Raw genomic sequence first — 20,416 nt, forward strand, 5'->3', positions numbered from 1 at the left:
AGAGTGAATGACTATTATTTTTAAGAATGTGAACAAAGAACATTAATGTTTTGTTTTTCCTTTGCTCAGGAGTCCCAGAAGACTGCATTCTTTCATATGAACCAGTCACACAGCAAGAGAGTAAGTCAAACAGAATTATAGATTAAAAAGAAAAGCTTTCATTGCTCCATTCTAAGGTGTTAGTGAGTCGGTTGAATACTGTATTGACTAAATGATGGAGAGTTTTTCTTTTAGTTTAGATTTGGAATTTTTAAAGATAATATTTAAAATCTCATTAGTGGCATATGTATAATGAATCGAATAATATTTTTAGAGAAATTAAAAGCTCATAATGGTTTTATTTTAATTTTTTGAAGAATCATTGCCGTAACTCCTTGCTTTTGTACTTATTGTCCTGCATGTACAATCCAAATATTATATTTCGCATTAATCTCCAAACCAAAGAAACTGCCGGCAGTCGCCTGAAAAACCGGCAACTGGAACAGCGACTTTCAGAGTGACACACACACACACACACACACACACACACACACACACACACACACACACACACACACACACACACACACACACACACACACACACACCCCCCCCTTCCTTCACCAGGCCATTATGCAGGCGAGGGACAGGGTAAGCAGGAGGAGCGCTGTCTGAGTGAAATTCACACGGTACAAAGCCAAGATGATACCGCCATGAACAGGAAGGTTGGCGCTGTAATTAAGATGGCTAAAGTACAGTCCTTTAAAAGAGGGGGGGAGAGGGAGGGAGAAGGGGGGGAGAGGGGGGAGAAGGAGTGGAGACAACTTTTAAGAAGTCAGAGATACACGGCTGTGAAGTCCAGCGGACATTTAACATTACCGGTCGGTTATCCTTGGTTCTGAAAACTATCCCTTATGTTTTTTTCCCCCAATGAGCCAATGAAATTCACCGGTCAGCACCGGCTACAACCTATGAGAACCTTCGACCTCCTGGCGACCCACCTACGGCACGAGAATTCTCGCTACTTTCCATGGCGGCTTCATTCTAGTCGCCGCTAATTTTTCAACATGTTGAAAAGTTCACGCTGGCCATAATGAGGCCGCGACTAGTTCCCAGAATGCGGGAACTCCTCACGATCCCCGGCAACCACCCGCAAACATGTGGCGACCATGTGGCGACTGCACAGTCTCCTGCAGTCACCTAAAAAGTCACGTGTGGGACAGTATGGTTAATGAAAATGGCAACATTTGTTGCTACATCAGTATAAGAACAAACCATCTCCTTAAATGTTTCGTAAACACATTGACGTAATATCTCTGATTAAATTTCTTTATCTAATCTCACGTAAGACACTACTTTCGATCACATTTGATAACCTTTGTCAGTATACTTGTATGACGGGGACACGCCACTGTTCATGGGAAAAAAACACATAAGAAGCATTTTCTTCATAATTTGTCTAGTTTCCAAGTAAATTACATACTAATTTTCCTTTGTTGTTATTTATGTTAATATGTTTCTTATTCCAAACTTGTCATCCAAGATTTTTTTAATCAATGCCTAGTGTTACTCATTTTGCTCACGTGCAAAGTTAATCTCTGACCTTTTAATCCATCAACCCCTTTAAAAACTATGGACACATTTGTTATTCTCCTTAGTTATCTGTCGGGGGAGGGGGGGGGACCCAGTGGGGGGGACGAAGAAGGGATGAGTACTCTTTGTAACTTTGTCAGCGCCTTTGTGGCATCTCTTTTGTGTACTTTGTATACAAAAACAAAGAATTTCACGATACCTAGCTATGGTACAAAGATAATAGATTATCATCATCATCTTTATCATCACTTGTAAATACTTTTACACATTTTAAAGTCAGTCATCATAACAATATCCTGTCACCTGCCTCATCTTAAATTGCACCAGTTTGATGGGCCTAAAGATCTTCCAGTACTGTATTGGCTAAATGATGTAGAGTTTTTCTTCTAGTTTGGATTTGGAATTTAAAAAATAATAATTAAAATTGCATAATGGCATATAAATAATGAGTCAAATAGTAATTTTTAGACAAACAAAAAGCAAATTTGGCTCATTATGCTCTTTTTAAAATTGTGTTTATGTTTTGAAGCATCATCATGTTTCTTTTTTGCCATCATTCTTGCTTTTGTACTTACTGGTCTACATGTCCAATCCAAATATTCTAATTCCTGTTTCTATTTTTTTAAATCTCCAAACCAGATTTTACTTAATATAATGTAAAAAGAATGTTCGAAATTAGTAACTTTGGCTTTAGAATATGGGAATAGTCTTGAAAGTATTTTCAATTTTCTCCATTGGTAAGCTGTAATACTTATCTATTTAATATGTATTAGAGTAATATTTAAGAATTCATCACTCACCAAGAACTGTTTAATTGAAATTTTGCAAAATAATGGATTAGTTTCGTTTTTTTTAAATCCTACTGCAAATTAGTGTATGTTACAAATATAAAAGAAACAAAGAGGTCGTATTCATGTTTAGCACAGAAGGGATTATAACACCGGGTCCAAAAATTAATGGAACTTTGTTGCACCTATTCACTGATTCAAACACACATCCCATTTACTCCCCACTTCCCTGCAGAGGAAGTTAAGCATAGGTTGTGTCTCAAGCAGACAATTAAATTACAAAATCAACAGACATGACGTTTAGTGCAAACAGCAATAAATGCTGTAGCCAAGATAATTAACAACATTGCCTAATTTAGAAATTAATTGATAACTTCTCATAGCAAAGTGTATCATTAAAGTGACATTACATGATTTATGAAGTAATATTTATCTCTTTGTCAGTTAATTACAGTAGACCTGTCATTATCTTGGGTCCAATGAAAGATCGGGTTAATGATGATCTAATATCAGAATTCCCAGACAAATTCGGCTCATGTGTTCCACGTAAGTAATGCATGTGTTCCAATTATTTCTGACTATAAACTTAGTGATATTTAGAATATTTGCTCTATGTTTCATATTTCAAATACTTTGCAGTTGAGAAAGATGATTATCAATATTATCAATATTAAGGTAATGATCACACTTCAAAATATAACCTGTGCAGTGCAGAGCATTGTTTCAGAAGTTCTATTGTACACCTATTCCTTTCCACGATGTCATCCATTTATCTAGTTGCGAAATTAATGGTTTTGTTTGAGGTTTTTATTTATTTATTTATTAATTATTTATTTCGGACAGAATAAAAGAATAAAAAGCAAATGTGAAACAGCATACAAAAAACAAAACACAAATATTTATAAAGTGTCATTGTGGCGGCTCCCAAGGGTCGTGCCACCTTAGTGTCGAACCCCTCGGCACAGGAGTGGTTCAGTCCGGAGGCGGCCCTTAGCCGGAGGCTTTAAAGGCTGGGGTTTGGGTGCCATCTTTCTCTCGTTTGGTCTTCCCTACAACCGGGAGGATCAGAATAAAAAGTGTCTCTCTAAACACGACTTCGTGCTTTATTCCAAGACACGCGCTACATCATAAACAATATCTATAAATAAATGAAATCATATGTGTCGAAAAGGAGCAGGAAGAAGCCAAAGCTTATTAATTCCCACATACAAAGTGAGTGTGAGTAAGAAACATTTTGGAATGTTTGAGAATGGCAAAGACATTGCATGTAAACGATAACACGGACCGCTGGTGAGACTGAGGCTGGACATCACAGGCTGCTAAATTAACTGGCGATAGACACAAAATGCTGGAGTAACTCAGCGGGGACAGACAGCATCTCTGGAGAGAAGGAATGAGTGAGGCTTCGGATCGAGACCCCTCTTCAGACTGAGAGTCAGTGGAGAGGGAGACACAGAGATAAGGAAGTGTAAGGTCTGAAAACGAGATGCCTGGAACCAGAAACTACTGTACTGAATAGCTGGGAATCAGCTCCCAGCAAAGGCAGGATCTACAACTTCAATGGATGAAACCACAAGGTCAGAGACAGACAGCATTGATCTTCGTGTCAGCGGCAGGTCTACGATGGTGAGAAACTCACGAGAGATGATGAGAGATTATTAATCGGTCAAGAATCCAATAACAATGAGATTGAAAGATGGAAAACAAAGGTCTGTAGTCTGTTGAGTAGATAATTAGAGAAGTGCAGATGCTGGTTTACAATGAAAGAGACAAAATATTACGGGGCTCAGGCAGCATCTCTGGAGAACATCTGTGGTGCACAATTGAACTGAACAAATTATTATCTCTCTTCCCACTTACAGTCACCAGAGAGAGTCAGCCTACCTGAAATATGATAGATGACTCATACAGTAACTTGCCTTAAGTAGTGCCCTCTTTAAAGTGTGAGGCCATCTGTTCAGGGGTCTTGTACACTCAGAACAATTCTGCATCAGTGATCTCAAAACAAGCTTTATGCTTTTGGGCGTGAACCTTGAATCACCAATGTACTAAGGAATTGATGGCATTTAGCCGTGGACTTTCCATAACGTTCTAATATTCAAGACGAAAAATGTTCCACTACATGTTACAATTTCAAGAATATACTGCTTTCTTCCTAGACCATATGACACCATCAATATCTCTTTGCTTTCCCATTCCCTCCATTGCCTATCCTCCCTCCAGATTATTCTAAAGAGACTGCATCATTCCTAATTGATTGAATTTCAGAGCAAGTTACAAAGTAGATAATGGAAGCCTGTTCAATAATGTGCATCTTAACTTTTAAAAAGCAATGATAAAATGGTTTGATATTATGAATCTTGTTGGAATTGGTAGTAGTCACTGGTTTAAACAAAGGACTTAAGTGCAGTTATCTCTGCTATCATTAATGGAAGCTACTATGTTTCGACCATGATACTAGAAAGTTTCAAGTGAATCAGGGCATTGCTTTGCACTACTTTCATTACTAAAATGATTTCTGTACGCATACTTAGAAGACACCAGAGACATAACAATGTATAAACTTAAGAAAAATGAGCAGGTTGCAGCCAATGCAGACACAATTGGGGAATAGGCTTATATCTGTCAGTTTTCATTCAAATATTTATACATTAAGCTGATAAGTGGGAGAATAATGGGGTTTACAGCAAAGAGGTTTATAGTATGTGTGTTGTTGAAGGACAATGACCTGTGTTGAGATACTGCACAAAGGCAAATGGGGAAATGCAATCTATTGCAAGGATGATAAAATAATGTATTTTTAGGAGAAAAAATACAGATTCTGGAAAACCAAGACAAAAGCAGAAAATGCAGAAGCAACTTTGCAGATCAGGCAGTGACTATGCAGAGAGAAACGGTCAGCATTTGAGATTATTGACTCTTCGCTAGAATTGGAAAAAATGAGGAAGCAAGTGTGATTTAAACTGGAAATGTGGGTGGGCAGAGAGTACTGTTTTTTTTGAGCTGCTGGCCAAATTCTCATTTTGATGAGTAGGTATTAGTATTGCAGCAACATGGACTTGCCAGGACTTGAGGGCCTGAGCTATAGGGAGGGGTTGGGCAGGCTACAACTTTATTCCTTTGAGCGCATGAGGATGAGGGAGTGATCTTATAGAGGTTTACAAGATCATGAGGAGCATGTGTAAGGTAGATGCACCATGTTTTACATCTGCTTGCCTATAGCGTGCACAGCCTAAAGTTGTAGGACAACGTTCTATTTGATCGGGGAGACTAAGCGGAGGTTGGGCGATCGTTTCGCCGAACACCTCCGCTCAGTCCGCAATAACCTACCTGAACTCCCGGTGGCTCAGCACTTCAACTCCCCCTCCCATTCCCAATCCGACCTCTCTGTCCTGGGTCTCCTCCATTGCCAGAGTGAGCAACACCAGAAATTGGAGGAACAGCACCTCATCTTCCGCCTGGGTTGCTTGCGTCCGGATGGCATGAACGTTGAATTCTCCCAGTTTTCCTAGCCCTTGCTGTCTCCTCCCCTTCCTTAACCCTCGAGCTGTCTCCTCCCATTCCCCCGTCCTCGGGCTCCTCCTCCTCCCTTTTCCCTTCCTTCTCCCCCCCACCCCCCATCAGTCTGAAGAAGGGTTTCGGCCCGAAACATCGCCTATTTCCTTCACTCCATAGATGCTGCTGCACCCGCTGAGTTTCTCCAGCATTTTTGTGTACCTTCTATTTGATCTTATTTGATTATGCATGCCAGGTTGATTGCATTCATCGAAACAGGGCGGACCACGTGAAGGTTGCAATCTTCCACCCCCCCATGTTTTACTCATTGTTGGGGAGTCAAGAACCAGAGGACATAGGTTTAAGGTGAGGGGGAAAGATTTAATATTGATCTGAGGGGCAACATTTTCACACAATGGATGGTGGGTATATGGAATGAGCTGCCAGAGGAGTTAATTGAAGCGGATACTATGACAACATTTAAAAGACATTTGGACAGGTACATGGAGGGAAAGGTTTGGAGCAATATGGACAAAATGCAGGTGGGTGGGACTGTGTAGATGGGGCACCTTGGTTGGCCTTTGCAAATTGGGCTAAAAGGCCTGTTCCCACACTGTTTGAAGATGCAGAATAGGTTTACTCGAATGCTGTTTAGATTAGAGATGCTTAGCCATAAGGAGAGATTGAACAAACTTGGATTGTTTTCTCTGGCACGTCAGAGGTTCAGGGGAGACCTGATAGAAGTATATAAAAGTATACATGGAGTGGCATAGATAAGGTAAACAGTCAGAGCCTTTTTCCCAGAGTGAAAATGGCAAAGACTGAGGTCAGAAGGAAAAAGTTTAAAGGAGACGCTCGGGGCAAGTTTTTTTACACAGGATGTGGTGGGTGCCTGGAACATGCTGCAAGGGGTGGTGGTGAATGCAAATGCAATAGTCAATAGTGTTTTATTGAATTTAGTTTATTGTCACGTGTACCGAGATACAGTGAAAAGTTTTTGTTGCCTGCTAACCAGTCAGCGAAAAGACAATACATGATTACAATCAAGCCATCCACAGTGTACAAATACATGTTTAGTGAATAACATTTAGATCAAGTTGGATGAACATGCTTGAGGAGTTATTTCATGTTGCTGATGAATCATCCACCCAACTAGCTAATATACTTATGGTGAGGGATTTCTAACATCTTTGCGAATGAATAATTACAAAGAAAGGAAAAATGTTTCTCCAGTTCAGAATATTCTGTGACTTACAATATGCCCTCTAGATGTTAGAGTATTCAAATGATAGGTCAAGGTTCATCTTATGATGTTGACTAAAATTTAACAAGTGGCTGTTGTCCATGGGCTGTTCAATGCATGTCCGGGTAATGTTAGACTGCCGTGAGTGCTCAGGGAGCTGGGTATCTGTTGATTACCATTTCTGGACACCAGGAACCTCTTAGAACTGCCTGATCAACCAATATCAAGAAAGGCTCAACCTATCCCAACTAGATCTTTGTGAGTATGTGGATTGAGCTGCCAGAGAAAGAGGTTGAAGCAGGTACTAAAGCAAAACTGAAAAGACCTTTAGACAGGTACATGGATAGGAAAGGCTTAGAGGGATATGGGCCAAATGCAGCCAGGTGGAACTAGTATTGATGGGGAATCGTCATCATGGGCAAGTTGGGTCAAAGGGCCCACTTCCATGATGTATAGCTCAATGACTATTCTTCAGATGCAAACACTTTTGCATTATTACTAGTCATAAAATCCAGGTCAACCTGTGATAATAACATCCATATACCTTGGAAAAATATTTTCAAGAAATATCTTCTATATTGAGAAATATTTATTCCACATTAGATTATTCCACATCAATTCATCGTGCTATTTTGCACCTCTTCAAAGTGAACTTGCACACTGTTGATGCTACTGCTTCATCGATAAAATAAAAATCCATAATGCTTTCATTCTCAGGCAAGTAAATGTTTCTTACTGCCTTTTCTTTGTTGTCGCAAAATTAGTATCCTTGGCGTTCATTATGCAAGATGTATTCTCATAAAATAAATGAAGGAATTTCAGAACTCTGAGCTGAGGTTGTTGGTTTATCAAAATGATTGAATTGCCAGCCTGCCAAATAGCAGTTACTAAATTAGCAGACATATTCAGTGGGCTGTCACTGCTTGTTAGGAGTCCACAGTCTGTGATAAATTTAGTGTGACACTTTTATGGGACTTAATTTTAACTCCATGCAGTTCACTGTGCAACAAGATCATGATGCCACAACATTGCTGAAGCAAGGTACAGTTTAGAAAGTTAGGACAGTAGATAATCAGGCAGATTTGCCCCAGCTATGTTGCATCTCTTGGTTGGTAAGAGGTTCATAGAAAATAATGGCAGGGCACCAATAAAGAACTGAAAGTGAAATGGTAAAATGAAAATGTTAATGGTTATAAAATGCTTTGGCGGTGAGATAATGTCAAGCTTGTCTGCTTTTGAGACTAATTTTTGATAAATTGTAACCAGGGTACATAGTTTAATGGTTTGTTTAATAAAAATATTCTGGTAATGGAATCATGTTGCTCTCTCAGAAGGTGTTCTCATTAACATACTGGTATCATACATAAATACTATTTCATTAAATAGATAAAAACATTCTAAGGTATAATTTACTACATATGCTTGCCAGAAAATAGCAACTTCTGTGTGCATTAAGAAGCAGACTGTGTTTTGAAAGACTCCCTTTGTGGTATTCAGTTATATCACCAATAAAGTTATTTCATAGATGATTTTATAAAGCTAATTTGAAGAAAAACCTTTCCTGTATTTTTGAATATGTACTCTGTATACTTCTTTCAAATTTGTGCATTTTAAACATAATACATCAGAAACTAAAATATGCAGCATGCTGTAGACCTTTTTTAGAACTTTTTTTTAGAACTAGACAAAGTTAGTTGATACAGCATTGATATATATTCAGGGAATCTGCTTTTAAAATCCCCAAATTACTTTGTTTCTTATTCTCTTATACAGATACCACAAGACCAAAGCGTGATTATGAAATGGACGGAAGAGACTATCACTTTGTTACTTGTAGAGATCAGATGGAAAAGGACATCCAAGAACACAAATTCATTGAAGCAGGACAATACAATGATAATCTATATGGAACTAGCGTCCAATCTGTAAAATATGTGGCTGAAAGGGTAAGTTGTTTCTTTTAATTTTTAAGAGAACAATATTCTGTGGTACATAATGTCAATTTTGGTTGAAGATAAAAGAAAAGGTACAGGTATTTGGAAAAAAAAATGTTCAGGTCGAGTTGGGTGGAGACCCTTCTTCAGTCTGAACTAATCCTTCAGTCTCCAACCAATTCCTTTGCTCCAAAGATGCTGCCTAACCCGCTGAGATACTCCTATATTATTAGTCTGTGTTTTTTGGGCACAGATCCATTTGTTTAGCTAATTATAGAAAACCCATTTTTTTCTGACATGACTCTACATTCAGTCTGAAACAGTTTGGACTTTTGACTTTTGATTCTAGCATTCTATTTAGGCAATGCTAAGAGATCAGTTTAAAAAAATAATCTGTCATTCTTAAATAATTTTTGTTCAAATTGTTTGCAAACATTTCAGAGATCAATCAAGGTTTTAAAATGTTCAAATTTTAGTACAATTGATTATCATATTTGACATACTAAAATAGATAATTGTTTCATATTAATTGCATTTCCTTCAGTTGTCACACATTTTAGTCTTAAAATAAAAACATATCAATCAAATATCCATGTTAAAATAATCAAATTAATATCTTCATTAATTTTTACACCAATTAAAATAAAACATTAATAAAGCAATAAAACACTAATAAAAAGACCAAATAAAATAAAACATCAGTAGACCTACAGAGTTGTTTTGTAATTTAAAATATGAAGGATTCAGCTATTTGTGCGATTGTCCAAAACCAAGGAGAACTCTCCCACCTTTGAATTTATGTTCTCTACTCTTCACTAGCAAGTCATGTTTTCCTAAATGAATGAATTTATTGTAATTTTTCTATCTTATGGAAGGAGAACAATGATAAATAACAGCTTCTCACTGCTTCAGATATAGATGACCAGCCATTTTTTAGAAGAGTAAGTATGTGTCAAAAATCACAGTTGTCGAAGACATGATGGAAACTTTATTTATACCCTGTACACAAAGCTGTGTGTCAACAACAATATCACTAGGTCATATTTTACAATGGCTCAGTGACATTAATTTCACTTACAGTGCCCACAATCACTCAATGGAAGTCTGTTCAACTGGAACTAGCTGTAGGTGCAGAATATAATATCTGGAATCTAGGTGCATGGGGAAAGTAATTTTATATCTACTCAACCAAACCAACTGAAGAGTTATTTATGAATCTAAATCATAGAGCATAATAATAAATAATACAAGAGAAGCCACACAGTGCTGGAGTAGCCCAGTGGGTAAGGTAGCATCTCTGAAAAACCTGAATAGGCGTTGTTTCGGGTTGGGACCCTTCTTCAGAAAGTAAAATATGTACAGTAAAAGAGGCAGGATGAAAAAGTTTTAACTATTTTTAAATCTCCACCATCAATTAAAATCTGGCCAAGTGCTCCAAAAATTTGGAGTAGCCTTTTTGGGAGTGGCTGTGTAGGATTTCCATGTGGTCTGCTCCTCCTGCAAAATGTCAGAGATCAGGGAATCTCCAATATTCCCTGATGTTACTACTGACTACACCTGTGGGATGTGTGTCCAGCTGCAGCTCCTGACTGATAGTATGAGCTGGAGCTGGATGCACTATGGATCATCTGGGAAGCTGAGAGCATCATTGATAGTAGTTTTAGTGAGGTGGTTACACTAAGGTACAAGCAAAATGTAGCTGGGTTCACATTGGGAAGGATTAAGGGTGTAGACAGGCTATACAGGAATCCCCTGTGGCCATTTCCATCAATGTGTAAGAAATAACTGCAGATGCTGGTTTAAATCGAAGGTAGACACAAAATGCTGGAGTAACATAGCGGGTGAGGCGGCATCTCTGGAGACCCAAAACGTTGCCAATTCCTTCTATCCAGAGATGCCACTTCCATCAATACGTATACCATTTTGGGTACTGTTTGGGGGAGGGATGACTGTTCAGGAGAAAGCAGCAATGGCAACCAGGTTATGGCACCAAGATGGAGCAGAGAAGGGTAAAATCAGACAGGACTTTAGTAATAGGTAACTCGATAAGTTTAGGGGAGAGACAGGAGATTCTGTGGCTGCAAATGGGACTCCAGGATTGTGCGTTCCTTTCCTGGTGTTAAGGACAAGGATGTCTCTGATTGGCTGCGAAACATAATCAGGGCAAAAATGACGGGTAGAAATGGGATGATGACCTGCAGAGTGAATGCAGTGAGTTAGGCAAAAGGTTAAGAAGCAGGACCTTGAGGGTAGTAATCTCCAGATTTCTCCCAGTGCGACGTGCTAGTGAGGGGAAGAATAGGAAAAAAAGAACAGGTGAATGCATGGCTGATGAATTGGTGCAGGGTCAGGGATTCAGGATGCAAGTGTCACAGGCAAGACAGAGGTGCAGGTAAAACAGTCCCTTGAAAACAAAGTGGAGGACTTAAGGGCAAGACTGCTTTATCAAAGGGAGCTGAGGGAATGCTCTGTGTTCTGTTTCACAGAGACATGGCTCACCCCCAGCTCCCCAGACTCAGCGGTCCAGCCTGAAGGGTTCCCCATCCACCGCATGGACCGTACCCTGGCATCTGGGAAAGGGAGAGGAGGGGGCGTCTGCCTCATGGTCAACTCTGCGTAGTGTTCCGACGTGGCAGTCCTGTCCAACTCCTGCTCTCCACACCTTGAACATCTGGCGGTGAAGTGCCGTCCCTTCTACCTCCCGAGAGAATTCACCTCCGTTATCCTGACCGCGGTCTACATCCCACCCCAGGCAGACGTCCGTCTGGCACTGGAGGAGCTGCAGGCCGTGGTCAACAAACACCAGACGTCTTACCCCGAGGCATTTACCACCATTGCTGGGGACTTCAATAAGGCGAACCTCAAGAAATCACTCCCCAACTTCCACCAACATGTCTCCTGCTGCACCAGAGGACCTAACACACTCGACCACTGCTACACCACCATCAAGAATGCCTATCGTTCTATCCCTCGCCCTCACTTCAGTAAGTCCGACCATACCGCTGTGCTGCTTCTTCCTGCCTACAAGCAGCAATTAAAGAGCGCACCCCCAGAAGTGAGGACAGCACAGAGCTGGTCGGGGGGGGCAGAAGAACAACTCCAGGACTGTCTGGAGTCTGTAGACTGGGCAATGTTCAAGGACTCGGCTACGGACTTGAACGAATATGCCACAGTCGTTACAGACTTCATAAAGAAATTTGTGGAGGACTGCATCCCTACAAAAACCTTACGAGTGTTTCCCAATCAGAAACCTTGGATGAACTTTGAGATCCGCACTCTCCTGAAGTCCAGACACAGGGCATTCACCTCCGATGATACAGTGGCCTACATGAAGAGCAGATACGACCTTGGTAAGGCCATCAAAAAGGCCAAAAGGGACTTCTGCTCCAAACTGGAGGACGAGACAGATGTTCGGCAGCTGTGGCAGGGTCTGAATGCAATCACCTCCTACAAGGCAAAACCAGGAGGCAGCTCGAATGCCGGTGTAACATCACTCCCTGGCGAGCTCAATGCGTTTTACGCACGCTTTGACAGGGAGAATACTGATGTGTCTTCCCGATCCCCCATCCGCTGCGATGGCATTTCAGTCTCAGTCACAGAGGCCGATGTCAGGAAATCCTTCAGAGGGGTGAACCCCCGAAAAGCACCTGGTCCTGATGGTATACCCGGTCGTGTTCTAAAAACCTGTGCGGACCAACTGGCGGGAGTTTTTACGGACATTTTCAACCTCTCACTTCTGAGGTCTGAGGTCCCCACCTGCTTTAAAAGGGCATCAATTATACCAGTGCCCAAGAAGAGTAAGGTGACATGCCTCAATGACTATCGACCAGTGGCACTAACGCCGGTGGTGATGAAGTGCTTTGAGAGGTTGATCATGGAGCAAATCAACTCCTACATCGACAAAAACCTGGACCCACTGCAGTTCGCGTACCGCCACAACAGATCAACGGTGGATGCGATCTCGCTGGCCCTCCACTCCGCACTGGACCACTTGGACTGCAAAAACTCATATGTCAGGCTGTTATTCATTGATTACAGCTCGGCATTTAACACAATCATCCCCTCCAAACTGGTTACCAAACTCGCAGAACTGGGTCTCTGCGCATCCCTCTGCAACTGGACTTCCTCGTCCACAGACCACAGTCTGTTCGTATTGGTGGAAATGTGTCAGCCTCAATAACAATCAGCATGGGAGCACCTCAAGGCTGCGTGCTCAGCCCCCTGCTGTACTCACTCTATACCCATGACTGCGTAGCGAACCACAGTGCGAACTCCATCATCAAGTTCGCTGACGACACCACTATTGTGGGGCGTATCACTGATGGGGATGAGTCAGAGTACAGAAGAGAGATCGAGCAACTGTCCATATGGTGCCAGCGCAATAACCTGGCCCTCAACACCAGCAAAACCAAGGAACTGATTGTGGACTTTGGAAGGAGTAGGAGGGGGACCCACAGCCCCATTTATATCAACGGGTCGATGGTTGAAAGGGTCAAGAGCTTCAAATTCCTGGGCGTGCACATCTCTGAAGATCTTTCCTGGTCCGAGAACACTAATGCAATCATCAAAAAAGCACACAGCGCCTCTACTTCCTGAGAAGATTACGGAGAGTTGGATTGTCAAGGAAGACTCTCTCTAACTTCTACAGGTGCACAGTCGAGAGCATGCTGACCGGTTGCATCGTGGCGTGGTTCGGCAATTTGAGCGCCCTGGAGAGGAAAAGACTACAAAAAGTAGTAAACACTGCCCAGTCCATCATCGGCTCTGACCTTCCTTCCATCGAGGGGATTTATCGCAGTCGCTGCCTCAAAAAGGCTGGCAGTATCATCAAAGACCCACACCATCCTGGCCACACACTCATCTCCCTGCTACCTTCAGGTAGAAGGTACAGGAGCCTGAAGACTGCAACAACCAGGTTCAGGAATAGCTACTTCCCCTCAGCCATCAGGCTATTAAACCTGGCTCGGACAAAACTCTGATTATTAGCAACCACTTTCTGTTATTTGCACTATCAGTTTATTTATTCATGTGTGTATATATTTATATCATGGTATATGGACACATTTATCTGTTTTGTAGTAAACGCCTACTATTTTCTGTGTGCTTAAGCAAAGCAAGAATTTCATTGTCCTATACAGGGACACATGACAATAAACTCACTTGAACTTGAACTTGAAGAGGAGGGCAGTTGTTTTATGATTAAGGAGAACATCACAACAGTAGTCCGAAATGACATTATTAGTAGTTCATCCAATGAAAGTGTATGGGTGAAACTGAGAAATTAAAAAGGGCATTAACTTATTGGGAGTGTACGGTAAGTCCCTAAATAGTTAATGGAAAATAGAAGACAAGTAGGCCAGGAGGTTGTAGACAGCTACTAGACTAATAGGATTGTCATAGCAAGGGAGGGGAATTTAACTTTCCCAATATAGACTGGGACTGTCTTTGTGTAAAGGGCTTAAACAAGGTGGAAATGTCAAAAATGTGCAGGAAAGTTTCCTTCGGCAATATATAGAGGGCCGATCAAGGCGAAGCATGACCTGTAGTCAGGAAATTGTAAAGGAAGTGACTGACGTTTTCGTGCGTGAACGTGATGGCATCACCAACCACAGTTCTATTAGCTTTAAAATAATTATGGATAAGGACAGGGCGGGCTGTCCTTCTAAAGTTCTGAATTGGGCCTAGGCCGACTTTGATGATGTTAGACATAAACTTAATCGTTAATTGCCGTAGTTGTTTGTGGGCAAACGGACATCTGAAAAGTGGAATGCTTTAAAATGGGAGGGTGAATGTTCAAAGCGTATATGTGCCTGTTAATGTGAAGAGCAAAGCTGCTGGGAGAAGGAAGACTGGATGACGAAAGAAATTGAGGATCTGGTCTGGAAAAAGAAGGAGGCATGGACCGGGTATTTGCAGCTGGGATCAAGTATATCACAAATTTGATTGAGTATTTTGAATAAGTAGCAAAGAAGTTTGATGAGGGCATGACAGTTGACGTTATCTATTTGGACTTCAGAAAAGTTTTTGATAAAGTCGATGGAACGTTATGTTACAGTTGTACAATACATTGGTGAGGTTGCATTTGGTGTATTCTGTTCTGTTTGGTCACCCTGCTATAAGAAGAATGTTATTAAGCTGGAAAGAGGGCAGACACGATTTACGAGAAAGTTGCCAAGACTCGAGGGCCTGAGCCATAGGGAGAGATTGGGAAGGCTAGGACTTTATTCCTTGGAATGCAGAAGACAGACGGGTGATCTTATTGAGGTGTATAAAATGATGATGGGAATTGATAGGGTGAATGCACGGAGTCTCTAACCCGAGGTAAGAGAACCAGAGGACATATGTTTATGGTGAGAGGAGAAAGATTTAATAGGAACCTGAAGGGCAACTTTTTCACTTGGTGGGTATATTGAATGAGCTGCCAGAGGAGGTAATTGAGGCAGGTACTATAACAGCATTTAAAAGACATTTTATGACATAATGACTAACATTTGGACAAATACATTAATAGGGTGAGGTTTAGAAGGATATGGGTCAACCATTGGCAAATAGGACTAGCTTAGATAGACGCTTAATTGGTACAGATGTGTTGAGCCAGTGGGCTTGTTATCATGCCTCTGAAAATGTGACTCCGCACTTGTAAAATTAATTTCATTAAATCAGTGAGATTGGACGTTGTTAAGGACCATCATGCATTAAATATACATTTATTCTGGAATGGCCAAGCTCTACTTTTTTCAGGTGAGTTTATCAAGAATATGGCTGAACGTTATTGAAATAATAGTGGTGTTCTTGATGCCAACTAAAATGATTGTTTTGCCACTCTAGTGATTCACCCGTCATTCCATCCTGATTAAGACATTTAACTGTAAATGTGCAATTGGTGAAAGTTCACCTAATTTATACTTACAGGATGTCCTGCTGAATGTATTATTATTTCTACTGTAAAAGACAAATATTTTTATTTCAGCAGTACCAGTAAACAATCATTATTTTAATAAAACTATACTGTATATAGATTGATTCACTTAGTGGCCATTGGAGTAGAACTTAAACTACCCAAATATCTACTGTAACTTAATCAAAGGTATTGGTGTCTCTGAGTCAAGAGGTTCATGTCTCATACCAGGGAATTAACTGCAATATAGGTTCACACTCCAGAGTGCTACACAGTGTAATAGAGAAATGTTTGAAAGATCGAGGAATTGAGGGTCATGGGGAACTGGTGGAAATGGCACAGAAGAGGAGTTGAGGCCAGCATGGATCTGCCATGATCATACTGAACTGCAGGGCAGGCTTGTAGCTAGTAACCTTCTTGGTGGCTTACCCCTGATACTGACCTTCCAAACTGATACAAAAATATCTTCTATTTCACTGTCGAAATAATAGTAGGTTTAACAGCACTTGGTGTAATTGAAGGTTATAATTTACTTGACAATGTTAATCTGGAACCCCATTGCTATGTTAAGTAGATGTAAACTATCAAATAAATATTTTGTAGAAGAGCAGGAGTTCTTCCTGGTGTCCTGGTACTTATCACTCAATCAATATCACTAAAGGGGCTGTCCCACTTGGGCAACCTAATTGGCGAGTTTAGAAGAGTTTGAAAAAATGACATGTTGAAGACCTCCTTCGACTATGTTGAAGACCAGCTTCGACTAGCTACGACTAACTTCGGGAAAATTGGACATCGAATAGTGGAGAGTGAAGACGACCTCCTTCGACTTCCCTTCGACTATGATGAAAACTATCTACAACTACCTTTGACTACCTTCAACTATCTTCGACTACCCTCGATTACCTACGACTAACAGGCCGACCTACTACGACTAAACCTACGAGTAAAAAAAAGTTTCGATTTTTTTCCATGGCGACCTTTTTTTACTCGTGGGCATTTTTTAACATATTGAAAAAAACGCCACGACCTTGCTGAGGCCTCGAGTACGCGGAGACCACTCTCGAGCATGAAGGAGAGTTACGAAGACCTCCTACGACCTCGTGTCGACCATGCTGCGAGTATGAGTTGAGGGAAAACTCGCCAGAACTCGCGGATTAGGTCGCCCAAATGGGACAGGCCCTTAAAACAGCTTATAGGTTCATTATGCTGTTTGTGGAAGCACAAGAATCTGAGCATTTCCTACCTAAGTACAGCGTCTATACTTCAAAATGTATTACTTGGATACATCCCAAGGTTGTTAATGTTGCCAGTTTAATTCATCAATGAATTTAAATGAACTACAAATTATTGTGCAAGTTAATCGTTTGTGTTTCTTACATTGAGGAATACCTATTATATAGTAGTTTAAGATTCTTCTTCAGTTCTTTGAACAATTTGTAAGATTTCTGTTTTCAGTATAATGTATTGTCTCCTTGTTTCTCTTAGGGCAAGCATTGCATACTTGATGTTTCAGGCAATGCCATAAGACGTTTACAACTTGCACAACTTTATCCCATTGCTATTTTTATCAAGCCCATGTCTGTGGATTCACTATTGTAAGTATTTTTTCTCATTGAGATTTGAGTTGCTGAAGTTAAGATATTAAGTCAACCTAGATATGTTTACTATTCCATGATATTTTATTCGTCTCTCAGAAGGGACCCTACATCACTGTGATTACTTAATTGGGTAACTGGGTAGTATCCTGTATTCAACTGACTATTGGCTAATTATTTAGTACTATTCGAGAACTCAGTGTGATCCGTTGAATTATTGTAGTTACCAGAAATTGATACCAATCAAACTCATATTTCATTTTCTATTAAGGTGATACCAACTTCACCCATATATACCACTCCTGCTGTCTTTCATTAGGTAATTGTAATGAGTACAAAGGACCTTGATAGTAATAACCCATCCAGCTATGGCAGGAGGAAGTCGGAAGATTGGTGGAGTTAAATCAAATGCATCTACCCATTGCAATGAGTTATGGTGGCAGGTTTTGTGGTATTTGAATTGATAGGAAACTTAAAGCCCTGTCCCACTCTCCCGAGTTACTCACGAATTCTCCTGAGTTTTCCCCTTGATTCAAACTCGTGGAATGTCCGTAGCGAGTCCGTAGGAGGCAGTCGGAGTCCGTAGATATTTCGTAGCGGCTCGTAATGCCAGCCGTACGTACTCGGGGCATCAGGTAAGGCGGGACATTTTTTCAGCATGTTGAAAAATGTCCACAAGTAAAAAAAATAGCCCCGAGTACCTACGGCTGGCATCTCCGAGTTTGAATCAAGGGGAAAACTCGGGAGAATTCGTGAGTAACTCGGGAAAGTGGGACAGGGGCTTTACTTAATATATATAAATTATTTTCCCATAATGCAGTTACAAGCCTGCTTTAAAGTGCTGGGCTAATTTTCCAAGGACTGAGAAACACTCAAAAAATACACCATTCAACACCAACCCTGATCTCTGATCTCCACCACATTCCCCTTCGTGTCCTCGGGTCACCTTCCCTGTGGCTCCCTCTCTGCCAAAGTGCATTTTCCTGGCAGAGCTTCCTCATGGTGACTTGGGTAGATCTATTTGCCGAAAGTCCACATGTAGTTCCATTTCATATTGTAGTTGTTTGATGATTAAAGGATTGAGGTTATTACAGACCGGGGAAGATGAAAATATACTTCAGCAAGGCCTTCAATAAAGTTCGGCATGGTGGACTACTCTGGAAGGTTAGATCATATGGCGTGCAATGTGAGCTAACTGACTGGATACACAATTGGCTTCATGGAAGGAAGCAGAGGGTGGCGGTGCAAGGTTGTTTTTTGGACTTGAGGCCTGTAACTAGTGGAGTGTGCCTCAGGAAAAGGGCCCATTGTTGTTTGTGTTCATAACAATGATTTGGATTAGAATGTAGAAGGCATGATTAGCAGACGACACTAAAGTAGGTGATACTAACTGTAGACATTGAAAATGGATATCAAAAATTATAGCAGGATATTGAACATCGTGGCAAATGGGCTGACAATTAGCTAATAGAATATAACGCTGATAGTGTGAGGTGTTGCATTTTGTAAAGAAACTAGGGCAGAACTTTCACAGTAAATGATGGTGTTCTGGGGAGTGTTGTAGAGCAGAAGGATCCATGAGTACAGGTATATAGTTTCCTGAAAGTGGTGTCACAGGTAGATAGGGTTTTGGAAAAAAGGCTTTTGGTACATAGGCCTTCGTCTGCCAGGATATTGAGTAGAGAAGTTGGGAATTTTGTTACAGTTGTACAAGACATTGGTGTGGCCGCATTTCGAGTATTGTGTTCTGTTGTGGCCACCCTTCACCATTAATGACCTAAGGAGGTCATTAAGCTGAAAAGAGTACAGAGAAGATTTATGACGATGTAACCAGAACTCTATGGTCTGAGCTATAGGGAGAGGTAGGGCAGGCTTGGACTTCATTCTTTCTAGTGATGGAGGCTGAGGGGTGATCTTATAGAGGTGTACAAAATCATGCGGCGAATTGATAGGGTGAATTTAGTCTTTTTCCCAGGGTAGGCGAATCAAGAACCAATGGACATAGGTTTAAGATGAGAGCAGAAAGATTTGATGGGAACCTGAGGGGCAACATTAACTCAGAGGGTTACTGGTATTTGGAATGACCTGCCAGAGAGGGTAATGGAGGCAGGTACTATAACATCATTTAAAAGACACTTCGACAGATACATGGATAGGATAGGTGTGGAGGGATATGGACCAAAAACAGGCAAACGGGACTACAGATGGGGCATCTTGGTCAACATGGGCAAGTTGGGCCAAAGGCCCTGTTGCCATCTTGTATGACTTTATATCATTGGCTGACCTCTGAGTTAGGTCACATATACATGTTCTCCAATGATTTATTGAAAGAAAAACAGTACACCATAGTCTTTGGCAATATGTATCAGTCATTTCCTAGCCCACCGTGATGAAAACCCTATTTTGATTTGAGTTTCATAATTTTGAAATCGTAGCTCCATGAACCAGATCCTGAATAAACACATATCCACCCTAACCATCTGACTACGTAAAACATGTCTGCTGCTGCTTGTCCCCTGCAGCAGAATAAGCACTGGGCCTATTTAGCAATCTGAAAAACAACAAGGTTTTTCCATACCACTGCTCTGCCCTGAAGCGAGAGCCCCTCTCACTTGATGAAAATTAATGTCACTAAATCTTGAATTGGTGCAGTATACTTTTGAATAACATATTAATATAATGTTTCATCTGCTCAAAATTAGATAGAGAAAATTAGTTTCACATGTTATTTCTCCAGAATAAGATTATAATTAAAACATAATTTCAAATCACGCTATATGATTGAAAAATTCTCTTGTCTAATGTTGTCCAATTATTTTAATAAAGCCTTTTCAGTCCAGACGACATAAACCCTGTAAACAGATTGCACAACCTTGTGTCAGTGTAACTGG

At 40.8% G+C, this 20,416-nt stretch overlaps 1 protein-coding gene across 6 annotated transcripts in view; it reads left to right on the forward strand.

Annotated features, from left to right (window-relative positions):
• dlg2 (discs large MAGUK scaffold protein 2) overlaps nucleotides 1-20,416 on the forward strand; it is a 652,656-nt gene that overhangs the window by 618,621 nt on the left and 13,619 nt on the right. For 5 of the 6 annotated variants that reach the window (XM_033022520.1, XM_033022521.1, XM_033022522.1 and 2 more), the window contains 4 exons: nucleotides 70-120; nucleotides 2,805-2,906; nucleotides 8,872-9,044; nucleotides 17,416-17,525. In XM_033022520.1, the coding sequence (XP_032878411.1) occupies nucleotides 70-120; nucleotides 2,805-2,906; nucleotides 8,872-9,044; nucleotides 17,416-17,525 (436 nt within the window). Of the gene's footprint in view, nucleotides 1-69; nucleotides 121-2,804; nucleotides 2,907-8,871; nucleotides 9,045-17,415; nucleotides 17,526-20,416 lie in introns of those variants that run through there. The other variant, XR_004412314.1, reaches the window with a different exon arrangement.

Source organism: Amblyraja radiata, chromosome 6, assembly GCF_010909765.2.
Source record: "Amblyraja radiata isolate CabotCenter1 chromosome 6, sAmbRad1.1.pri, whole genome shotgun sequence".
NCBI lineage: Eukaryota > Metazoa > Chordata > Chondrichthyes > Rajiformes > Rajidae > Amblyraja > Amblyraja radiata.